This window comes from Anastrepha obliqua, chromosome 3, assembly GCF_027943255.1.
Source record: "Anastrepha obliqua isolate idAnaObli1 chromosome 3, idAnaObli1_1.0, whole genome shotgun sequence".
Classification (NCBI taxonomy): Eukaryota; Metazoa; Arthropoda; class Insecta; order Diptera; family Tephritidae; genus Anastrepha; species Anastrepha obliqua.
In genome coordinates this window covers 86,269,940-86,290,288 of record NC_072894.1, presented here as the reverse complement: position 1 = coordinate 86,290,288, position 20,349 = coordinate 86,269,940, and the positions used below count along the sequence as shown (strand labels likewise).

The window sequence follows — 20,349 nt, the reverse complement described above, 5'->3', positions numbered from 1 at the left end:
ATACAAACTTTGCACCAAACAAAAAACAATGCTTCGTAGTAGTAGTATTTATTATGTTTAAACATGATAGTTTTTTCCACAAAAGAATTATAAATAAAATGTATAGTAATAAGTTAATATGAATACAATATTATATTTTTAAACTGCACAAAATTAATTTTAAGTTGATACAATTTTGTTCACTGAAAAGCAGCTACTATTTATTTTGGAATCACCATTATTATGTACGTGTGTAAATATTTATGTACATCAAAGCAAAAAAATATGATTTTAAATATAAGATTACTGAATTATATAACAAACCTTAAATTATACAAAAAATTACCAGAAAATGTTAACAAATAAAGACATACAATGTAATGTAAGGAAATAATACACTTAGTCTTTTTCGAATTACATAATTTTCAATACATTTAAATGTATGTACAACAGTTAAACATATTCAACTTTGAGCTTTGGTCGATATATGTATATGTATGTATGTATGTATATATGTTTGACATGTAATGATTTGAAAGAAGGCTGAATATTTCAAATTAGAATTTTCAACACATACATTACCACCACGAATAAACGCATGAAATGCATAGTAAGATTCATTCTTTTTAATTAGGTATGCTTATGCTGAAGGCACAAACTCCATCATTTTATAGGTGCAAAAAAAGATGTCACATCTGGGTTTGTTTAGCTGCAATACAATACTTATACAGTAAATAACATATTTTTAAAATATAAGTGGGAAACATAATTATCCATTTTGATGCTCTTTTAAATGATAATAAATACAATTTCGTATTTGCGAATGCTAGCTGTAGACATTTAAAAAATGGTTATGTTATGTGTGCGATTCTTTGAGGTGAATCCTCATAGAATTAGCAGATCATCATCATCGGGCTTTTTAACAGATTTTTTTTGGTTGTCTACTACACCGGCATTGGCGACACTGGTACTTGTGTTGGCTCCCGGTAAGTTGGGAAGATTTTCTGCGGCTGCCGCTCTCTCTTCCAAGAACTTATCAAACTCGGTGCTAGTTAAGGTTTCCTCAAAGCCTTCAGCGCCTTCCTTCTGTAATATCAATTTATATATATATAGAGTCGTATGTATATATGTATGAACGTACATACATATAGAAAGTGTAAGGATAGAAAGCTTCTATAAATTGAAAAAAAAAATTTAAATAAAATAAAAATAAAAAAATACATAACACGAGATATTTGTTTTTTTTTTAATTGAATCTTTATATGTATATAATATACTAAACTTAAAAATAAAAGTTTAACCCGATTACTTACAGAACTGCCTAACCATGCCTCCATTTCATCAACTTCGTTTTCTCGAGCCGGCTTTGATTACGAAATATTAAAAATACACAACCGAAAAATAATAAAATAAGCGATATAATTTTAATATAATAAAGCTATAAAAAATATGCATACATATAAATAAAAAACTTTTAATAAGCTTATATATGTACACATACAGGTCACTAGACTAAAAATTATTTTACAATTTTTACTCACTTTACTTATGACCGAAGTTTCCTTGGTTCTCTTGAAAGGTAAATTAATACTGCCAGCTGCCGCATCAACCGTGGGAATGTCTTTTAAAAGATCGCTTTTGCTGCGAAAGAATTTTCATTGATAAAATAAGCGAAAAACCAATGGATAATGGAAATAGTAAATAAACTAGTAAACAGATGTTTTTTTTTTTTTTTTTAATTGTCCTAATTATCCTGATTTGCTGGTGTTTTTATACCAGATTTATGGACTAGTTTCATATATATCTACCGTAACTATCCTACATAACAACTGTTTAACCAAATGTCATTTTGCAATTAGGATTTTGTTGTAGAAAAAGTAATATTTATAAATGCAATAATATTTTTTTAAAACGTATATATATTTTCGGTGAATTGCATTTACATACATAATTAATCGCAATTGCATTTTGACTTATGACATGGAACGGTTGCACTAGAATAATTTTTCCAAAAAACAAAATTGGGCATCCTACAATAGCACCATCGATATGCAATTATTGATAAAAACGAATACCTGCTATAGAAAAAAAAAATACAGTATTTAAATTGTGGAGGTGAGAAATCTCACATGCACGATTATCTCTATTTTTGTTGTTTTCAGCCATTATAAATTTAGATAGTTGCTTGGCCGGTTCTACGTTAACAGAACGAGGACTGTCACTTCAGCAGCCTTCCCAGTATATTTATGCTGCTACAACAACAATTGCTTGGGTCTATTATTTTTTTATAATAAAATACGAAAATACAAGCTGATGCGATATTTGCTTGCAACACTAGTGCCGCCTTTTCTTGAATTCTAACAATTTCTTACTGTTATCTGCCAATTTAAGAAATTTCCATTTCAATAATATTCGAGCTTCCTTTCCACTGAATTCATTGAAATTTTCTGGCAATTGCAGTGAAACTCAATCGGAAAATAACTACACAACCTGCTTATTAATTATCCAAACTAAATATGAATTAATTAGCTTGAATGAAAAAAGTACACAAACTTGACACCCTATTTAAGTAATCTTAAAGCTGACAGCGTAAACGAGAAAATCAATAACCGCAAGCGGATTCGATCTCGCTTATGTGATAATATAAATAGTATTCAAATATAATAGTATAAATTGTAAAAAAAATATATCTACTTATTCGTGTCGGTCCGCGATTGAGCCAGCATGTCGAACTCATCAACATCTTTATTTTGGGGTTTAGCTGCGCCTGTATCTAAAAAGCGCATATTAGGTTAGTCTACGAGTAATTGAAGTGAAATTAAAGCCCATTACTCATATAGTTGAATGAATTCGATAGCTTGTCGACCTTGGCATCCAGATCAATTAACCGTGGATCATTTGATACTGCACCAGCTTGTGAGGCACTAGATGAGGGCGGAGCACCAATTGCAGCGCCTAGTATAGCCGAAGGCGATGTAGCACTACTACTTGATCGGTTCTTTTCATATCGTTGATGACGTAAAAATAAGTTATTTAGTTCATCATTAAGGCGTAGTAACTCAGCAGTAAGTTCATCGTCGTTAATTCGTCCAATTAAATCCACAATTCGGCCCTGAATTTCTCTTAAAATTATCAATTTTAATTACATATGTGTTTAATAGTTAAATATAAGATCTCGCCTCATACTTGCAAGTGGCTGTTAATTCTGTTAACAAAGCATAGTCGTCCTGATCCTCCTGACCAGGTTTCAGCTCGGTAAGCATTTCACCCAATACAGACATATTATGTGCCACGATTTCCAACTCTGATTTTAATTTAGTCGTTTGTTCTGCACTTAAAACGGTGGGTCCATTGCTCTAAAAAGGAAATTCGTATAAAATCATATTTAAATTACATATTCTGTTTGATTTTACATGTGGAGCGATAGGCATGGCATGCTGTGGGGAAATTGTTTGCTGAACATGCTGCGGCGGTGGCTCGGGTACACTCTATAAATATATAATTATAATTAATAACATATATGCATACACGATCCTAAAGTTAGTTGCTTACACGCTGGGGTGTGTAAATTGGTGCCAAGTTTTCTATATCCGTCTGAGGGAATTCGATTCCCTTATTCTTCAACTCCATATACATTTGTGTAACGCCATTCAAATCAGGTTGATTCTTAAAAGCATCTGCCCAAATTTGAATTAGGCTTAATACTTTTTCTTGCATTACAGCTGGCGGATCATTTTTGGGTCCAATTAATTTGATCAGTTCCTGAATAAAATCTTTCTGAGCAACCAATACATGAAGTGCTTTACCACAGTTCTTCACGCAAGTCTCCAACACGGTTAAAGTATACATTATTACTTGATTATCTTTGCCAGCATTTTGCGAGAGTCTCTTCCGTATAGCCTTCATTGCATCACGTGCCGTATCCGAAGACTCGTTAATCATATCGCATATTTCCATATTCAAGGCCCAATTCTCGGAAGCCAAAGAGCTATCGGTAGCTTGCTCTAAAAAATAAAATCAGTGAAAAATTTAAGTGTACTTTTATTAAATCTAATTTTGTGTTCTTAAAATGCAAAAAGTACCCCCCTTTTATAAATCTAGTGTAAAAGTGATAAATACTATGGTAAATAGTGCAATTCATCAGTAAGTTTATTGTTGACATTAAGCTAGCATGAACGTGAGAAATTAAAGAATATGCACATGGATTTGCCGTAGCCGAATGGTTGATGCGTAATTCGCCATTCGGAAGTGCGCAGGTCAAAAACCTCCGTGTATGAAACACCAAATGATAGAAAGCGTGTTTTTTTTATAATAGCGGTCGCCCCTCGGTAGACAATGGTAAACTTCCGAGTGTATTTCTGCAATGAAAAAGCTCCTCATAAAAAATATCTGCCGTTCGGGGTCGGTAGGTCCCTCCATTTGTGGAACAACATCAAGGCACGCCAAAAATTGGAGGAAGAGCTTGGCCAAACACCGGAAAAGGGTGTAAGTGCTAAAATATTAAATATTTGAATATAATTATTTGTTAACTGTTATCTCTTATAACCTAATTTAACTGTTAGGTTAACTTAGTCCAAACTCATGAGTTTTAAACTATTAACTTTAAATGTGAAGTGTTCTACAAAATTCGGTATGAAAACTGCCGATAGTAATAGGTTCGAGAGGCCGAGGTAATAGATTCGTGTCGAATATTCAGTTCAATACATATATCTCCTTGCAATGCTGCAGTTTCTTCAGAAGGTAAACATTCTATACTTAAAATAGCACTATATTGTTTTTGTTGTTGTAACAGTATACTGCCCCTACCTAGTTCGGTTCGTTCATTAATTGTCGTCGTAGAAATATGAGTTAATTAGAAGATACAATTTTATTAAAAGTGAAATGTTATTTCAATTATTATATATTATATGTAAGTGAACATATTGCATATTTTGGTTATATTTTGATTTTTTACGGCAAAAAGAATGCTGCATTGGCTATTAAAATAAGAACATACATATTTGATGTTTAGGGTCATAAACGAAATGGTTTGCTAATTCAGCGATGTTAGAGCAACCACTAAATAAGTCCAATAAGTCTGACCAAACCACTTTTTATATCGTACCATTTATTTAATACCACTCTTGACAATTCAATTTTTCAAGTTCAATTTTACTTTGCATATAAATTATATTATGTATTTGAAAATCACCTGCAATGCTGGTTGTTAGACGTTCTTCTCTGACCCACATACACTCACGATTCTATACTCTTCATTTGTTCGGCCTAAATTGGCTTACGCCGCTGATATCTGGATACTGTATCACGCTATTCATATAAATCGATTGGAGAGAGTGCAGAAAGTATTCCTACGTTTTGCTTTTCACCCCTTAAATTTTTCTGAACCAATTCCATCTTATAATTTTCTTATTGCCAATTAATTGGCTTGTTATCATTAAATAACAGTCAATTACTTTTGGCTTTTTCATTTCTTCTCGACATCCTTTCAGTTAAAATCGACTGCTTATCCCTTTTTGGGCTAATTGATTTTAACATGTAGAAATCTTCGCAGTTTCGATACTTTTCGTACAAATTTATATAAAACGGTTAGCAATGCTAGTGCTCAAATTAATAGCGCTTTGACCGAGTGCCATTCTTTCTTGAATTGTATTGAATAGATTGAAGTAGAATTTATTGTGAAATAATTTACCACAGTGGTATTGGAAATTATCCTTAAGCACATTGTACTAAACAAATAATTTATATTTTTGTATTTTTGTATTTTTATATTTATCTAACGTCTGTACCATTTAACTCTGGACATAGGTTTGTATAGTAAATAAATAATTAGAGATATAAATAAAAAGTGCAATTGGACCTGAAGTCGTCCACTGATGAAATTATGGCCCTAGTCGAAAAATGGCAAAAATTTATTGATCGAAAGGGTATATATGTATTTGAATTAATATTGTTCATTGGCATTTCACGACAACTGAGTTTCGCAACTTTTCCACAGGTGCTTATCTAAAGCAGTTAATTTGGGGTTAGCTAAAGATACATAGATATACTTATGTATTGGTAAATGGGTGAAAGCGGATGCATAAGAATATTAAACAAAAAATGGATTTAAGAAATAATTATAAAAGAATTATCACGATAAGTATGTACCTCAAATGCACAATAAAGTGCATTACTAACAAATCAGAAGTGTTTTTTTTTTCTAGTTAATTTACATACCTATGTGAAAGTAAGACTCACGTTTAAGAGAATTCAGATGATCTTGTCATACGTTTATCGTATTTCATTTTGGCATTTCGAGCTAAGTTTTTCCCTCTTTATTTATTAGATTAGCATATTAAGAATAGTAACAAAATCTGTATAGATAACGTCGGTTAAAGGGGTCCCTAGTGCATAACAAGCTCTGTTGCGTGAGTCAACTATATTGGCATTTATTTCCATTATAGATTATAGTATGTGCATATGGATGTACAAATGCATATGCACACAAGTATTGCGAATTAAGCGTTTGAACAAAATACATTGTACAATACAACTTAACTGACAACTTATTGCTACATTTACACAAACTTTGATGCACTATTTTATATACTATTTCCATATATTATAGAATACACATTTGCCGACTTGCATATATATATGCTTTTCATATAAGCATTGCGAAAAAAGTTATTATATCTGCTACCAATCTCATTTCTTTTTATATTTTATAGACTATCTAATATTATTTTTGCATGTAACAATGAAATTTGTTTTAATTACTGTTGGATACTTATCGCCTTTCCCTTTTCTTATCTAAAACTCATATAATTAAATTACCTATTCGTTGTCCAATTGGCGTTGAAAATGGATTGTTAAAGAAGGATGCCATTTCTATTTTTTAATTAGTACAAAGCGTTGCAACAGTATACTCGTATAATATTGGTTCTTCACTTTATTTTCAGTAAAAACATAAAACAGCACAGAAACACAATCACTTATTTTTTCTATATTTCTTTTCTTCACCACTTGGCCATTTAATCGTTTATCCCGAAATGACGTTCGTCAATTGACAAATACGGCCTTTGTTTTTGTTTGCGTAGTGGGCTGTGCTGCCATTTCATTTTATCAAGATATGTGCTGACAAAAAAACCTGCTACAAGTAATCATGGAGATAAACAATTCGGAAGAAATAAAAGAAAATACGGTTATAGGTGCAAATATGTTTATTAAATATTAAATAATTATTTTAATTTTTTTCTTGCGTACTTGTTAGCAGCGTTGTAAATAAGTACGTATCAAAAGTTCTCTCTTTCAATATTTATAACAGAAAATATAGCCGGTTACTTTTGATTTTAAAAGCGCCAGTGACATCTGTTGTGAATTTTTTCCTATTATAGTGGCAGACTTCACCGTCTTAGCTGTCAGTGTAGTGTGAGAACTAGGCCGAACAAAAAATTCTCTGAAATTGGAATTATTGGACTTATTCCTTTGCCATTAGCAATTAACGACTACATCCTTAAGATGGCATGCAACGCAAATAAAGCGCCCTTCCTCCGTTCTATTGCAGTAAGTTTTATTAGAAATGAAGTAACATTTTGCTAACCCAAAATTCTACAACCGTGGTTACGTAAAACTATTAACTTCCGTATGTCATTATGTACTTATGATTTATGAAAAATTGTTTTTTATCGAAATACAGAAACGCGGTTTGGCCACAAACCAGTGTCCTCGTCCATTGGGCCAACCAGCTGAAGTTAAAACAACTGTGTTGAATAACAAATTGGTGGTTGCCACTGCTGAAGCTTCCCTGCCAATCACCCGTGTATCCATAGTTTTCCGGTGAGTTGTCTCTTGAAAGATATTGGCATTGCCTTGTATTTGACTATATACTGTTTTAGTGCTGGATCGCGCAATGAAAGCTATGAAAACCAGGGCGCTGCTCATTTGTTGCGTACTGCCACTAATTTATCTACCAAAAACTCTACTGCTTTTGCTATAAATCGCCATATCCAACAAGTTGGTGGTAGCTTAAGTGCAACATCCGATCGGGAGTTAGTTGCATACACCGTTGAAACCACTTCGGACCAAATAGACACCGGATTGCGTTACTTGCAGGATCTTGTTCAGCCTGCATTTAAGCCTTGGGAACTTGCTGACAGTGTTCCAGTTATAAAATCTCAATTGGCATCTGTAACACCACAAGTAACTCATATCTGCTTAGTTTGAAAAATGTACTTTAATATTCCCAAAATTGTATGCAGGTGCGCGCTGTAGAGTTATTGCATAAGGCCGCTTTTCGTTCGGGTCTAGGTAACTCGATCTACATACCGAAATTCCAAATTGGAAAATTGTCAAGTGAATCACTGCTGCATTACGTTGCTAACAACTTTACTCCCAGCCGTTGCGCAGTTGTTGGAGTTGGTATCGACCACAACACACTGTCAGGTTTTGCCCAGAATCTGGAGTTGTCCTCAGAATCGGGAAAATCTGACTCTGCCGCATATTATGGTGGAGATGCTCGCAAGGATACAGCAGGAGTTATTTCTCATGTCGCTGTTGCTGGCCAAGGTGGTTCTCTAATAAACCAAAAGGAGGCTTTAGCATTTGCTGTTTTAAAGGAAGCTGTAGGTGCTCCAGCTGCCACTAAACGAGGCAATGCTAGTGGTTCTTTCGGCAAAGCTTTGCAAGGCGCTGTAACTGACGCAGCCGTCTCGTTTTCTGCACTCAATGCATCTTACGCTGATGCTGGACTCTTCGGATTTTTGGTGTCTACCGATGTTCAGCACATTGGCAAGGTAAGTGATTTATTTAATGAAATTAATTTGAATATACATATATGTACGGAACTATATTTGTCAGGCTGTAGATGCTTTGACACGTGCTTTGAAATCGGGATCTGTATCAGCTAATGATATTAATCGTGGAAAAGCTCTGCTAAAAGCTGCTTTGTTGGAAAGCTATTCTACAGACAGCTCTTTACTCCACGAAATTGGTGTACAGGGTGTCCATACTAAACAGGTGCAGAACATTGATGCCCTGTTAGCGGCAGTCGATAGCGTCAGTCAGCAAGAAGTGCAGGAGGTAAAGTTGTATGCAATTACTTTGATATAAAGCTAATTTAAAATTCTCCGTAACTAGGCTGCAAAGAAAGTGGGTTCATCGAAGCTGTCTGTTGGAGCCGTAGGCAATCTAGCCAACGTACCATATGCGTCAGATCTAGCTTAATTATATAATAATATGAAATAATGATAAATTGTAAAAAACAAACTGTCGAAAAAGTGAGAATATGCGTTTTGACCTTAGTAACCAAATACTTGAATGGTGAATAAATTAGTCATTATCGTGTGCACTAACGTGAACTTATCCCTTCTGTTTTATTAAAGTAAACAAATTGGAATATGGTCAGATTAAAATATATTATTTTTCAATTCGATAATTTACATGGTTCAATGGTTATTTATGGGATAATTTAAACTTTTTTTTGTAGATATAAATGAGAAAATAATTTTGAATTTAAACATGGAAGCCATTTAACGCTTACGTTTTTATCATGGTAATCTTCATTAGCTGGCAACGTTGAACATTTTTAAAACTTACCATCGAAATCCCGAGCCGATGGTCCTCAAAAAGCGATTACCCTAGTCAGGCTGTCCCTTGGATTTGAGAACACTCATACCTCGGCCTACACAAGACCAAATTAATTGAAGTGGACAAGCATGGAAGAATGGTAGAAAATTGTCACCAAGTATTGATCTCTACAAACGTGTTAACGGTGATCATACGAGCGATATAAAATTCCATGTTTAGCTTAACATATCGCCCGTTTCGTGGAAGAACGTCATAGCTCACACAGAGAAAAACGGTTTCAAAGTTCTTTGTTTACAATCCCTCACTTTCATCTTGTGAGGTAATTTTAATCGGCATCGTTTTCGCATATTAATCTACACATTATTTTAGGATTAGTACACTCTTGCAGCAAATGAGCGGAATGCACAGCCCAACTCCGATATAATTATGTCAATCAGTAATATTTTTGAAATATTTATACAGTATCCACTCATACATATAGACGCTCGATTTTATACGCACTCAATAGAGTGAACATCATCCTAACTTCTTTTGCTTTGTTTTCAAGTCTACTGTCGCTTGCTTTTAAGAAATTCGTAACGAAAATAGCAAAAAAGATTCTTACTATAGTTAATGGGAGGCACAAAAATGCGTAAAACAATGATGGACACTCAATTCAATATTTCCCGCAGATTAAGCGTAATGTGGGGAAATTAAAACAACAACAATGATGATGCCTTTAATAAAATCATAAAATGGGCTGACGAAAATTGTACAACAGATGAAATTCAAATTTAACTAAACGCCAGTAAAAGAACACAGTTAACATAACTTCCTAATATTCAGTAAAAACTTCATATATTTTAAAATTGCAATTGTGAAACAAAAGTTTATGTTTGCGCACTATTACAATGCATTTTTCAATAAAAATGTTTTTAGTTCTTAAAACACAATTTTTCAAGTTATCATATAAGAGATAAAATGGTAAATATACATTTTATTTTTTCTCATATATATGAACAATTCGTTTATATGTACAGGGCCTGTCTGAATTAGTTCACTAAACGAGCGGGTACCATACTTTATTTTCCTGTTGGCAGCGAAATATATCAATGTATCGTTGCATCTCTATTTCACCATCTATCATCTACTTCATATCTAGCATTTCAATTCTTAATTTCGGTAATATGAACGCGCTACTTCTTTCCGCTTTATCTAGGTTATTTACAAGTGTAGTTCTTATACTTTCTAATTGACTCCCTTGACTCTTGATTTCGCTTCAACGTTAAACATAAAAAAGGAGTTTATCTTATCACACGTTTTGGAAAATATTTTCCACTTTAATATGCGTTTACAAATTAAACGACTGCCACAATAAGAATGGCAACAAACAAAACAATTATTATCAACCAGTAGCCTGAAAAAATAGAAATTTTATACATTTTTTATTTTTATTTTTGTTGTGAATAAACTGCTGTATCAAGCCTACCCCATGTGCTATCCCTTCGATTTACTTCGCTGATATTGCCTGTTTCAACATGTACATGCGCATCAACCCTTTCCATAGTATCTGCCAAATTATCTAGTATATCTGAAAATTTAATAAATTTAGCAACCCGTTAACACCTCAGATGTTAGAATTACCATTTTGGTTTCCTACTTCTTGACCTAATTGTGAAGCGAGATTTTTTTGTCTCGAGATTGTTTGAGATAAAATCTCTAAACCTCGATTTTGCCTCTCCAGAATGTCGATTTGCCGCTGTTTCAAAGCGTTGACATCACTTAAATTGTTTGTTGGAAATGCATTTTCAGTTGAGGTGCCAGCTCTATCAGTATCGACGGGCGATTGAGCAAACAGTTCTGCTCGCTCCCAATTTGTGTCTTGCGTTATTTTTCGATGTACTTGTGCAAGCTGTGCTTGAAGTGCATCCACTTGTTGCTTTCTGAGAATAACCTCTTCAGGAGCTCTACATAAAAATAAAAATTTAGTTAAGAAGAGCTAAATTTTAAAACCTAAAACCCCATAGACAATGAGAGTTATAACTTGTGATACCTTGTGTATAATTTTGGACGATTTTTATAAGTTTTTATCGAGATACACGTATTTAGTTAAAAATGGATGTATTAGCACTCATATTTAAATATTTTTCTTTTCTTTTGAGTTTATCACTTTTACCAAATTTGAATCATTTTGATTTGTTTACAAAAGAGATATCACATTTTTTTCTTTTGTAAAAAACAAGGGTGTGGGTGGGTATGTTCATAGGTGTCGCCGCCTCCCGGCTCGTCAGGAGGCACCTCTTCAATTACTACGACGGGATGAAGGATAAAACAAATTGACAACTACTGGGCCGGGCAGTGTTTAGACAGACAATTAACGACATTCATCGGGAGACACTACCACCTCCTTCAGCTTTCGACTCGCGAATGCCGTAATCGGAGTCCAACCACCACCCAGAGCAGATGAAGAGCTCCAGCTATCCCGAGATACCCGTGCAACTCTAGCACAATTACGTTCTGGATACTGTAGCAGGTTAGACTTCTACCTATCGAGAATTGAAACCGAAATACTAAACATATGTCCGGCATGTGAAGCCACCACGTACGACACTAACCACCTTCTCACATCCCCCATCAAACCCACTCTTCTAACACCCCTCTCCCTCTGGACCCAACCTGTCGAAACAGCAAGTTTCCTGGGCCTGCCGTTAGATGAGCTAGACGAAGACGATCGGTAATCTACACTACACCGACAGGGTTAAGTATACTGCTACAACAACAGCAGCAACATAGGTTTCGCCTTTTTGAGCTGAAATACCTTAGCTTGTTCCGGAGTAATAGCTTCTAACATTAGACGGGAGAGCAAAGCACTGCCTAATTTCCTAAATATTATTCGCGTTGTATTTTTTTTTTTTTTTTGTTCATCGTTTGTACCAAATTGGAGTAATTTTTTTCTTTTGTGAAAATTACCGTGGGACGTATGCTCAGCTGTTATTTATGGGAATGACGGGGGTTCTCTCGACTGCCGTATCATTAAACCAGGCATGTCTACTGCGCTGAACCTCAAACTCATAAGGAGTAACATGTGCCTAAGTTTCATTGATATATATTAATTGTTGATAGAGTTATCATGCGCACAGACTGGCAGGCGAACATACGTGATTAAACCGACTTCCTAATCATTCCCAGCATTTTGGTATATAAATATCGAAATATATCTCAATTCATTTATGCTGTTACATACAAACGATATGCGAACAAAATTAGAATAAGCTTGGGCATTTTGGATGTAATTAGATAAATAAGGAGTTTAACCAAACCATACATTGACTGGGCATCCTCCAGTAATCGCAGCTTCTGTTTAAGTTCTTTTACTTCACCCTCGAACTGTTTTAGTTCAGTCTGTATTGCAGCTGTAAGACGGTTGTATTGTACCGAATTTTTTTGGCCTTTTTCGCGCTGTGCCAATTTCAGTTTAATTGATTCACTAAGCGTTGAACATGCTTCGCATTCTCTTGACCTGCAATTGATCAAATCTTCAAATTAATTTATCAGCGACGTACTTTTTAGTAACATTACCATGAGTCAACTTCTAGGAGCGACATTTTTAATTATTCATATAAATCTGATTTTGTATCCTATACAAACTACCGAATGTAGTTCAAGGAGTGATACTTTAAAATATAAATATTAAAGCTTTTGTTATTTTTTAATGATTAATTTGATTATGAAAATAAAAATACTGCCTTCTGAATGTTTATCACTGTTTTTAATCATATGATATAGAGCTGTAGAACGAAAATCGATAATACTTTGTAGTCATCGTTTTTTATTTTGTTATCGATGTTATTCCAATTATGATTTAAGCAAGGCGTATTCATTAATAGATCTGCCTTGGATTTTGGTAAAGGGCACAATTCGCAGCGATTTGTGCCTAGTCCACTAGCACACACACTGTACACAAATCCATAAACCATCGTTTAGTTGCGATCGTCGTACTGTTAACGTGCGAAACAAAAAAGCGGATGACGCGAAGAAATAGGGTTGGATGAAAGAATGGTTGTAAAATAGGAGCGATCTAAGTTGTTAGAAAATATAGAAATGAGTGCTCCAGAGGAGTATACATTTTTTTATTAACATTGTCATTTTTTGGATTTCTTGACCAGTAAAAAAATGAGAAAATCCACTAAACAAATCATATTCTTCTGATTCTATGTCGTCCGCTTACTTTGTGTTTGCTCAGTCACAATTTTGCTTTTAGTGTGCTTCCGAACTGTCATAACTCTTTTTCCGTCCCAAACCAAAAGTAACAAATCGGACAAAAAATTTAAGTCTGTACATTTATAGAAAACAAATAAAGACATTAAAAAATACGCACAAATAAAGAAAATCATCACTGTGCTTCACATCTTTCAGACAAAATGAAGCGAATACAATCTTTTATTTTTGCCTTAAAAAATACTGACAATTTGGCATAATCATCAATAATTAATAATTAACAATAGCTTCCCCACTTTCTGAAAAGTCTGAAAAGTAGAGAGCGCGTTAAGCATTCGACACGAATCTTTGAAATTGCTCTTAGTGAAAAATTAAATATATGGATAGATATAATTAAAAAATAAATAAATAATTGGCGCGTACACTTCTGTTAGGTTTTTGGTCTCGTCTATTTGTGGCGTGCGTCTTGATATTGTTCCACAAATGGTGGGGCCTTCAGTTTAAAGCCGACTCTGAACGGCAAATCGTTTTTTATGAGAAGCTTTTTTATGGCAGAAATACATTCGGAGGTTTGTCATTGCCTACCGGGGGCGACAGCTATAATAATTTTCCTTTTTCATGTAGATACCTGCGTACCTACGCACTCCCCGAATTGTAGATACGCACCAAACCATGCGGCTACGGTGACTGGAATATAATTTACAAATGAAAATATTAAAAATAAAGTCTAGGGATTGGAAGAGTCTGTGTTACCCAAAATTTTCTGACGATTTACGTGATTTGTAAAATCGCAAAATAAAGGATTGAAAACATTGAAATTAGACTTTTCAGAATTGAAGGTTATAATAATTTGTGGTATCCAGTTGTTTTTACTTTTTTATATTTAACGTAAGACGGTATACATGAGAACACCGGACAAAGCTAATCCATGTATGTACAAATATTAAGAGGTGAACGACGATAGGAGAGGCTGCTTCTTTGTTGTTACCTTATTTGATTGTTGACATTCCAGTTGAAATTTTGACATTCGAACCAAGTTGCAAAAGCAAAATACATGTAAATGTTGATGTTGCTCTAGTGCAGTCACCTTCTATAAATTCGCCTTGGTTTTGATACCACTTGTGCAATTTTATTGGGATTTTTTCATTCAGCTTTTTTATTTCGTGCGGCTCGGTTCTTAGTCGGGGAAATTCTAGGAAAGTGGTTTTATGGTTACGACAAAAATTTTTCATTTCATTTAGAAATTTTTTTATTGAAAATGAAATTCTAAAGTCGTTTTTATACGAAATTTTATAGCAGAAAAGTGAATACGGTGAAAAAGTGAATACGGTTGTGTTATTTAAAACAAACAAAGGAGACGTAAATGCGATTAGAACGTACATAACACAAGTAAAAAATAAGGTGCGAAGTTGTTAATTAATGTTGTACTGAGCAATACTTAAGTAGATAATTTTGGAAGTTTGTGATATGTACATTCTTAGCCTCGTGCTTGTGACGGAATTTTATTAAGGGAAACAAGAAAAAATGATTTTGTAACTGCAGCGCCATGTTTGCCACGGCTCAGATAAAAAAGAAGACCGCTGAACAGCTGTGCGTTTGTTTATCTAAAATCCAATTGGGAAAAGCTGTTACCAATTGAATGCAAATTATTCTATCATATTTATAAGGTACAAAAATCGATAAAACGAAAATCGTTGCGTACACAAAAGGTTGGCGGCATTCACGCCGGCTAGAATTTAGTATAATGCCGATCGCTTTGGAGAAAACGGTAAAAAGGGGGTGATAGAGGGGTGTATCCCCATCTTAAAACTGAAAACAGAACCTGCCGGAGGCTTATAGTTTTTAAGTAATTTAATGTTAAAGTTCTATAATTTAGCGAAAAGTTGGTGTTGCCATACACCTGAAATGAAAATGAAGTTCGCACGCAGGGATGTTCAGTGGAAGGTTCATTGTAAAACTGCAGTATTTTTTGCTGTAATTTAAAGTTGAGAAATGAATTTGAAAATAAAAACATACAACTCACTTAAACTTAAAAACAATGATATTAAGCGTATCACAAAAAATAATAAAGTAATTAAAATTAAATTAAATTAATTAACACAGTATTTTTGCGTGGAACTCTTTATCGCGTAGGCGGCCTTCGGCCGCGCTTCATAAAAATAACCCTCATCAGTCCTACTCCGGCTACGCAATCCACAGTATTTTTGCGTAGAACTCCTTTTCGCGTGGGCGGCCTTCGGCCGCGCTTCAAAAAAATAACCCTCATCAGTCCAACTCCGGCTACGCAATCCACAGTATTTTTGCGTAGAACTCCTTTTCGCGTGGGCGGCCTTCGGCCGCGCTTCAAAAAAATAACCCTCATCAGTCCAACTCCGGCTACGCAATCCACAGTATTTTTGCGTAGAACTCCTTTTCGCGTGGGCGGCCTTCGGCCGCGCTTCAAAAAAATAACCCTCATCAGTCCAACTCCGGCTACGCAATGCACAGTATTTTTGCGTAAAACTCCTTTCCGTGTTAAAACCATTGAACCCAAAATTAAAACGTCATATGCGTGTATGTAGTAAGCAGGCACAATAACCCCCATTCCCATCATTAACACTAAACTCAAGTACTTAATTTTTGTTTTCATTTGCAGGCATCCGGCAACACCATACTGTTGTAATTCCAATCTTCTTCTTGTTCGCGCTTAAAATTGGAATGTGATTGCATAGGCAAATGAATTTGCATTTAATTTTAATAGATATAATTAGAATATTAGCATAAAAATCGGTACAAACACGCGTGTGAGTGTATATTTGGTGATTTATAGTGAAATGTTAAAAAATATAGAGTGTAATGTGGCAAATTATACTGATGTTCCCAAGGGCATTTTGAATGTAAATAATTAAAAAATTATTATTTCCCGATTAATTCAAAGTTATAAAGAGTGTTCCTTAACACCTCACTAACATCTCCACCAAGTTTCATTAAAAAAAACATTATAGTTTGCCAGAAATTCCAAGATCGGCATTGTTCTAAATTCCAGCCAATCGAATAAGTGAAATATTTATATTTGAAATAAATTAAGGCGGTTGGATTTAGTGTTCTGCCGCGTGAGCTATTTTAGGCAAAGTATAATGATTTATTTAATGAAACTCGGTGGAGGAGCTGGGGAGGGGCTCCGGAACACCCATTATAACTCCCGACATTGCGGAAATAATAGTTTGTATCTGCCTTCAAAATGCGTTCAGCAATTTCACTATAGTTTCCCACTTTATACTATGTTCTTAATAAAATATGCAGTCGCACACGTGTTTTTACTCGTTGTAATATTTGTATGCAAAATATTTCAATGAAAATTAAATGCAAATGCATTTACCAATTCCTTTCCAATTTTATACTAGACTAGCAATTCATCGTAACCGATAGTAATTTTGTGTTGCCAGATGCCCGCAAAAATAAATAAAAATTCCAAAAAATATGAAGGATTTCAGTTTAGTGTTGATGATGAGGATGGGGGTTATCGTGCCTCCATACTACACACATACACATTACGTTTTAATTTATGGGGGTTATTTGTTTAAATCGCGGCCGTAGGCGGCCCACGCGGAAAAATTAAAAAAAAAAACTGCGGATGGCGTAGCTATAGTTATACAGTTTTTTAAAGCGCGGCCGAAGGCAGCCTATGCGGAAAGGAGTTTTACACAAAAAATGCTGTGGAAAGCGTAGCAGGAGTTGGACTGTTGAGCGTTATTTTTTGAAGCGCCGCTGAAAGCTCTTACTCGGAGAAGAGTTCTACACAAAAATACTGTGGATTTACAAACACCCTTTCAGTCAATGCATCTGTAGAATTCTAAGGAACCTGCATACGATATCCGTTCTTTTTATGTGTCTGACAGCACTAACTTTTAGCTAAAATATATAAATTTAACAACAAATTACTTTGACACTATACGACTCTGGAGGGCGCGGTTTTGTTTTAGAATGGCCATATGCCCCTCTCCAAATAGAGAGGAAATTACGTACTTTGTGGGACGTATGAAAAAATTGATAAAAAAGTCGAGGGGGTACCAATGCATGCGTAGTGACTAACCCTAGTGTTAATAATTTGAAGAAGGGAAATACATTTTTGGTCACTGTTCAAAAGTTATTAACAAAAGCACTTACTTAGAAAATATTGCCAATAACTTAAATATTATACATTGTCAATAAAAATGTACTTGTACACGATTTTGAATGCCGAACTCTATTGTGCTATTGCTATAACTCATCTATAACATATTTAAGGGGGAGTTCCCACCAGTTGAAAAAAGTCGTTTTGAGAAAAACGCCGTTCTAACTACCGCGCGCTACGGTGCCGAACCGACGGGCGGTCACTTAAGTGCTCATAGAATCGGGAATAATGCGAATTTCCTTTTAACATTTTTACCACATTTTCTTGAGTAGTTATACTAACAATTTATGCAATAAAAAAATTTCGATTTTTTGATCAGTCTAAACTGGTTTCCCCCTACTAAACTAAACTACTGATCATTTTTTTTTAGCATTAATTCAGATTTCACTTTTCACTTCTACCTCTCGGATCAACCCTGCGTCGTTTTTTTTATATAAAACAATTTTTAATTAAATTTAGATCTCCCGGCACGGTGTAGTCATCAATCGTCATCGTCAATTTCATCTAACGGTAAACCCAAAAACATTCCGTTTCGACCGGCGAGAAAGGGGTGGAGCTTTAGTAAAACCAAAACTAAATTTTTTGTATAATGTACATTTGTTGAATAGGTAGGAGTTTAACTTGCTGCCTTATCCGGAACGTGATGGGACTGCGAGATTTAGAAGATGTTTCGTCATGGAGATGTCTCCTGACCTACCTAGGAGGTGGCTCAGCCTTAGTATGTCGTTAATAGCAGTATCTTAGTCTGTACCTTCGTACACAGGCCGGCCGATTGCCTTAAATGTCACTAGTAACGTAACAACCCAAACGTAAAAAAATTGTTTAATCATCAAAATTTATTTTGTCGTCTTCAAAATAGGCTTCATTCGAAGCAATACACATATGCCAACGATTAGTCCAGTCGTCAAAGCAACTTATAAACGCGTTTGAAGAGATCTTCTTCAACTCTTTCAACGAATTCTCCTTAATGTCCTCTGTTGACTCAAAGCGGCGTCCGCGGGGTGGCAATTTAAGTTTTGGGGAAAAGGAAAAAGTCACAAAGGGCTAAATTCGGTGAATACGGTGGTTGTTCGATGATATTTCTCCAGTTTTTGGTCAAAAAAGTGTTCATAATATGAGACTTGTGAGACGGTGAGTTATCATGATCCAAGATCCATGAGTTTTCTTTCCACAAATTGCCACGTGTCTAATACCCAATTGATGGTGTAAAATGTTGCGAATTGATACGTGAGACACGCTAAGGCCACGAGCTACCTCCCTCAAACTTAAAGAATGGTTTTCCAGCACCATTTCCTTGACTTTGTCGATGTTTTCATCCTTTGAAGACGTTGATGGGCGACCAGATCGGGGCAAATCTTCCACGACTTCTCGGCCCTCTGCAAAAGCCTAATATCACTCGTAGACCCGTGTTTTTGATAAAGTACACTCGCCTATGGCCATAGGCTTTCTGCAACATTTTCAACGATTCGGCACACGAAATCCCGTTCAAAACACAAAATTTAAGACAAATTCTTTGTTCGATATTTTTATCCATAGTGAAAATCGCAGAGCACACCTGCGGTTGACTGATATAATTAAATGCCAAAAAAATATTTTGACAGATCACGTTCCACTCTGTATGGGACAGAGGACAGTTGTACCAACATTCCAGCAAATATTTTTTTGACAGAATGTAAAAAGCAAAAAACCACTGCAATTTCCTGGTACTATATTTGTAACTATATTGCGGCCGCCGTAGCCGAATGGGTTGGTGCGTGACTACCATTCGGAATTCACAGAGAGAACGTTGGTTCGAATCCCGGTGAAACACCAAAATTAAGAAAAACATTTTTCTAATAGCGGTCGCCCCTGGGCAGGCAATGGCAAACCTCCGAGTGTATTTCTGCCATGAAAAAGCTCCTCATAAAAAGATCTGCCGTTCGGAGTCGGCTTGAAACTGTAGGTCCCTCCATTTATGAAACAACATACATATACATTCCAGAATAGGCCTCAAGCAATCCCCTAGCAACCGATTTTCGCTAATCATTGGCTTTTTGGAGAAAAATTGTGATGTAGGAATCTGCATGAAAATAATAAAAAGGGAATAATAAACAATTTATGTCGCTGTAGAAGCTGGAAATAATTCAAACTTACCCCTTCCCTCTAGAGCTTCTTCTAAATATTTTAGATATATTTTTATCTATTTTATGAGGAGGAGCACGGCCAAACACCTAATATAATTGTACGCGCTAATTATTTATTTTTGTTCTTTCTCTTTATATTTTTTTGCTTGCCCGCTCCATTTCAAATTCTTTTGGTTTGCAAAAGCTAATTAATTGTCCTTCTATGGTATAGAGTTTTGGTATAGTAAATTAGCTATGTTGGGCAAGTGCAAATGTATAAGGGCTATTTACAAATATGTAAGTGCAAAAACAACAAAGTGTAGAAAAATAAAAAAAGTCTATATTTGCCAT

The 20,349-nt window shown here is 35.0% G+C and overlaps 4 protein-coding genes across 8 annotated transcripts in view; 2 read left to right on the top strand and 2 right to left on the bottom strand.

Moving 5' to 3' along the window:
* Window positions 1-153: 153 nt before the first annotated feature.
* Window positions 154-7,043, bottom strand: LOC129240514 (TOM1-like protein 2). Of its 2 annotated transcripts, XM_054876363.1 has the most exons (9): window positions 6,796-7,038; window positions 3,532-3,983; window positions 3,393-3,467; window positions 3,166-3,335; window positions 2,812-3,101; window positions 2,674-2,752; window positions 1,521-1,620; window positions 1,293-1,343; window positions 154-1,065 (listed from the first exon to the last, which is right to left on the bottom strand). In XM_054876363.1, the coding sequence occupies exons 1-9, from the start codon at window positions 6,845-6,847 to the stop codon at window positions 865-867; spliced, it is 1,470 nt and encodes a 489-aa protein (XP_054732338.1). In that variant the 5' UTR covers window positions 6,848-7,038; the 3' UTR covers window positions 154-864. The 2 variants fall into 2 exon arrangements, with proteins under 2 accessions (XP_054732338.1, XP_054732339.1); XM_054876364.1 differs by lacking the exon at window positions 1,293-1,343 and having other exon boundaries at window positions 6,796-7,043.
* Window positions 7,044-7,358: 315 nt separating this feature from the next.
* On the top strand, window positions 7,359-9,321 carry LOC129240515 (cytochrome b-c1 complex subunit 2, mitochondrial). The gene is made up of 6 exons (XM_054876365.1): window positions 7,359-7,524; window positions 7,658-7,797; window positions 7,857-8,160; window positions 8,220-8,753; window positions 8,818-9,039; window positions 9,097-9,321. The coding sequence occupies exons 1-6, from the start codon at window positions 7,480-7,482 to the stop codon at window positions 9,181-9,183; spliced, it is 1,332 nt and encodes a 443-aa protein (XP_054732340.1). The 5' UTR covers window positions 7,359-7,479; the 3' UTR covers window positions 9,184-9,321.
* Window positions 9,322-10,353: 1,032 nt separating this feature from the next.
* Window positions 10,354-13,300, bottom strand: LOC129242412 (syntaxin-8). The gene is made up of 5 exons (XM_054879039.1): window positions 13,105-13,300; window positions 12,851-13,045; window positions 11,170-11,492; window positions 11,015-11,116; window positions 10,354-10,942 (listed from the first exon to the last, which is right to left on the bottom strand). The coding sequence occupies exons 1-5, from the start codon at window positions 13,128-13,130 to the stop codon at window positions 10,884-10,886; spliced, it is 705 nt and encodes a 234-aa protein (XP_054735014.1). The 5' UTR covers window positions 13,131-13,300; the 3' UTR covers window positions 10,354-10,883.
* Window positions 13,301-14,917: 1,617 nt separating this feature from the next.
* The window catches only part of LOC129240455 (translational regulator orb2-like), a 123,704-nt gene continuing 118,272 nt past the window's right edge, over window positions 14,918-20,349 (top strand). For 2 of the 4 annotated variants that reach the window (XM_054876256.1, XM_054876254.1), the window contains exon 1: window positions 14,918-15,144. The gene's annotated coding sequence lies outside the window, so the exon portion shown is untranslated. Of the gene's footprint in view, window positions 15,145-15,202; window positions 15,411-20,349 lie in introns of those variants that run through there. The other 2 variants (XM_054876257.1, XM_054876255.1) reach the window with 1 other exon arrangement.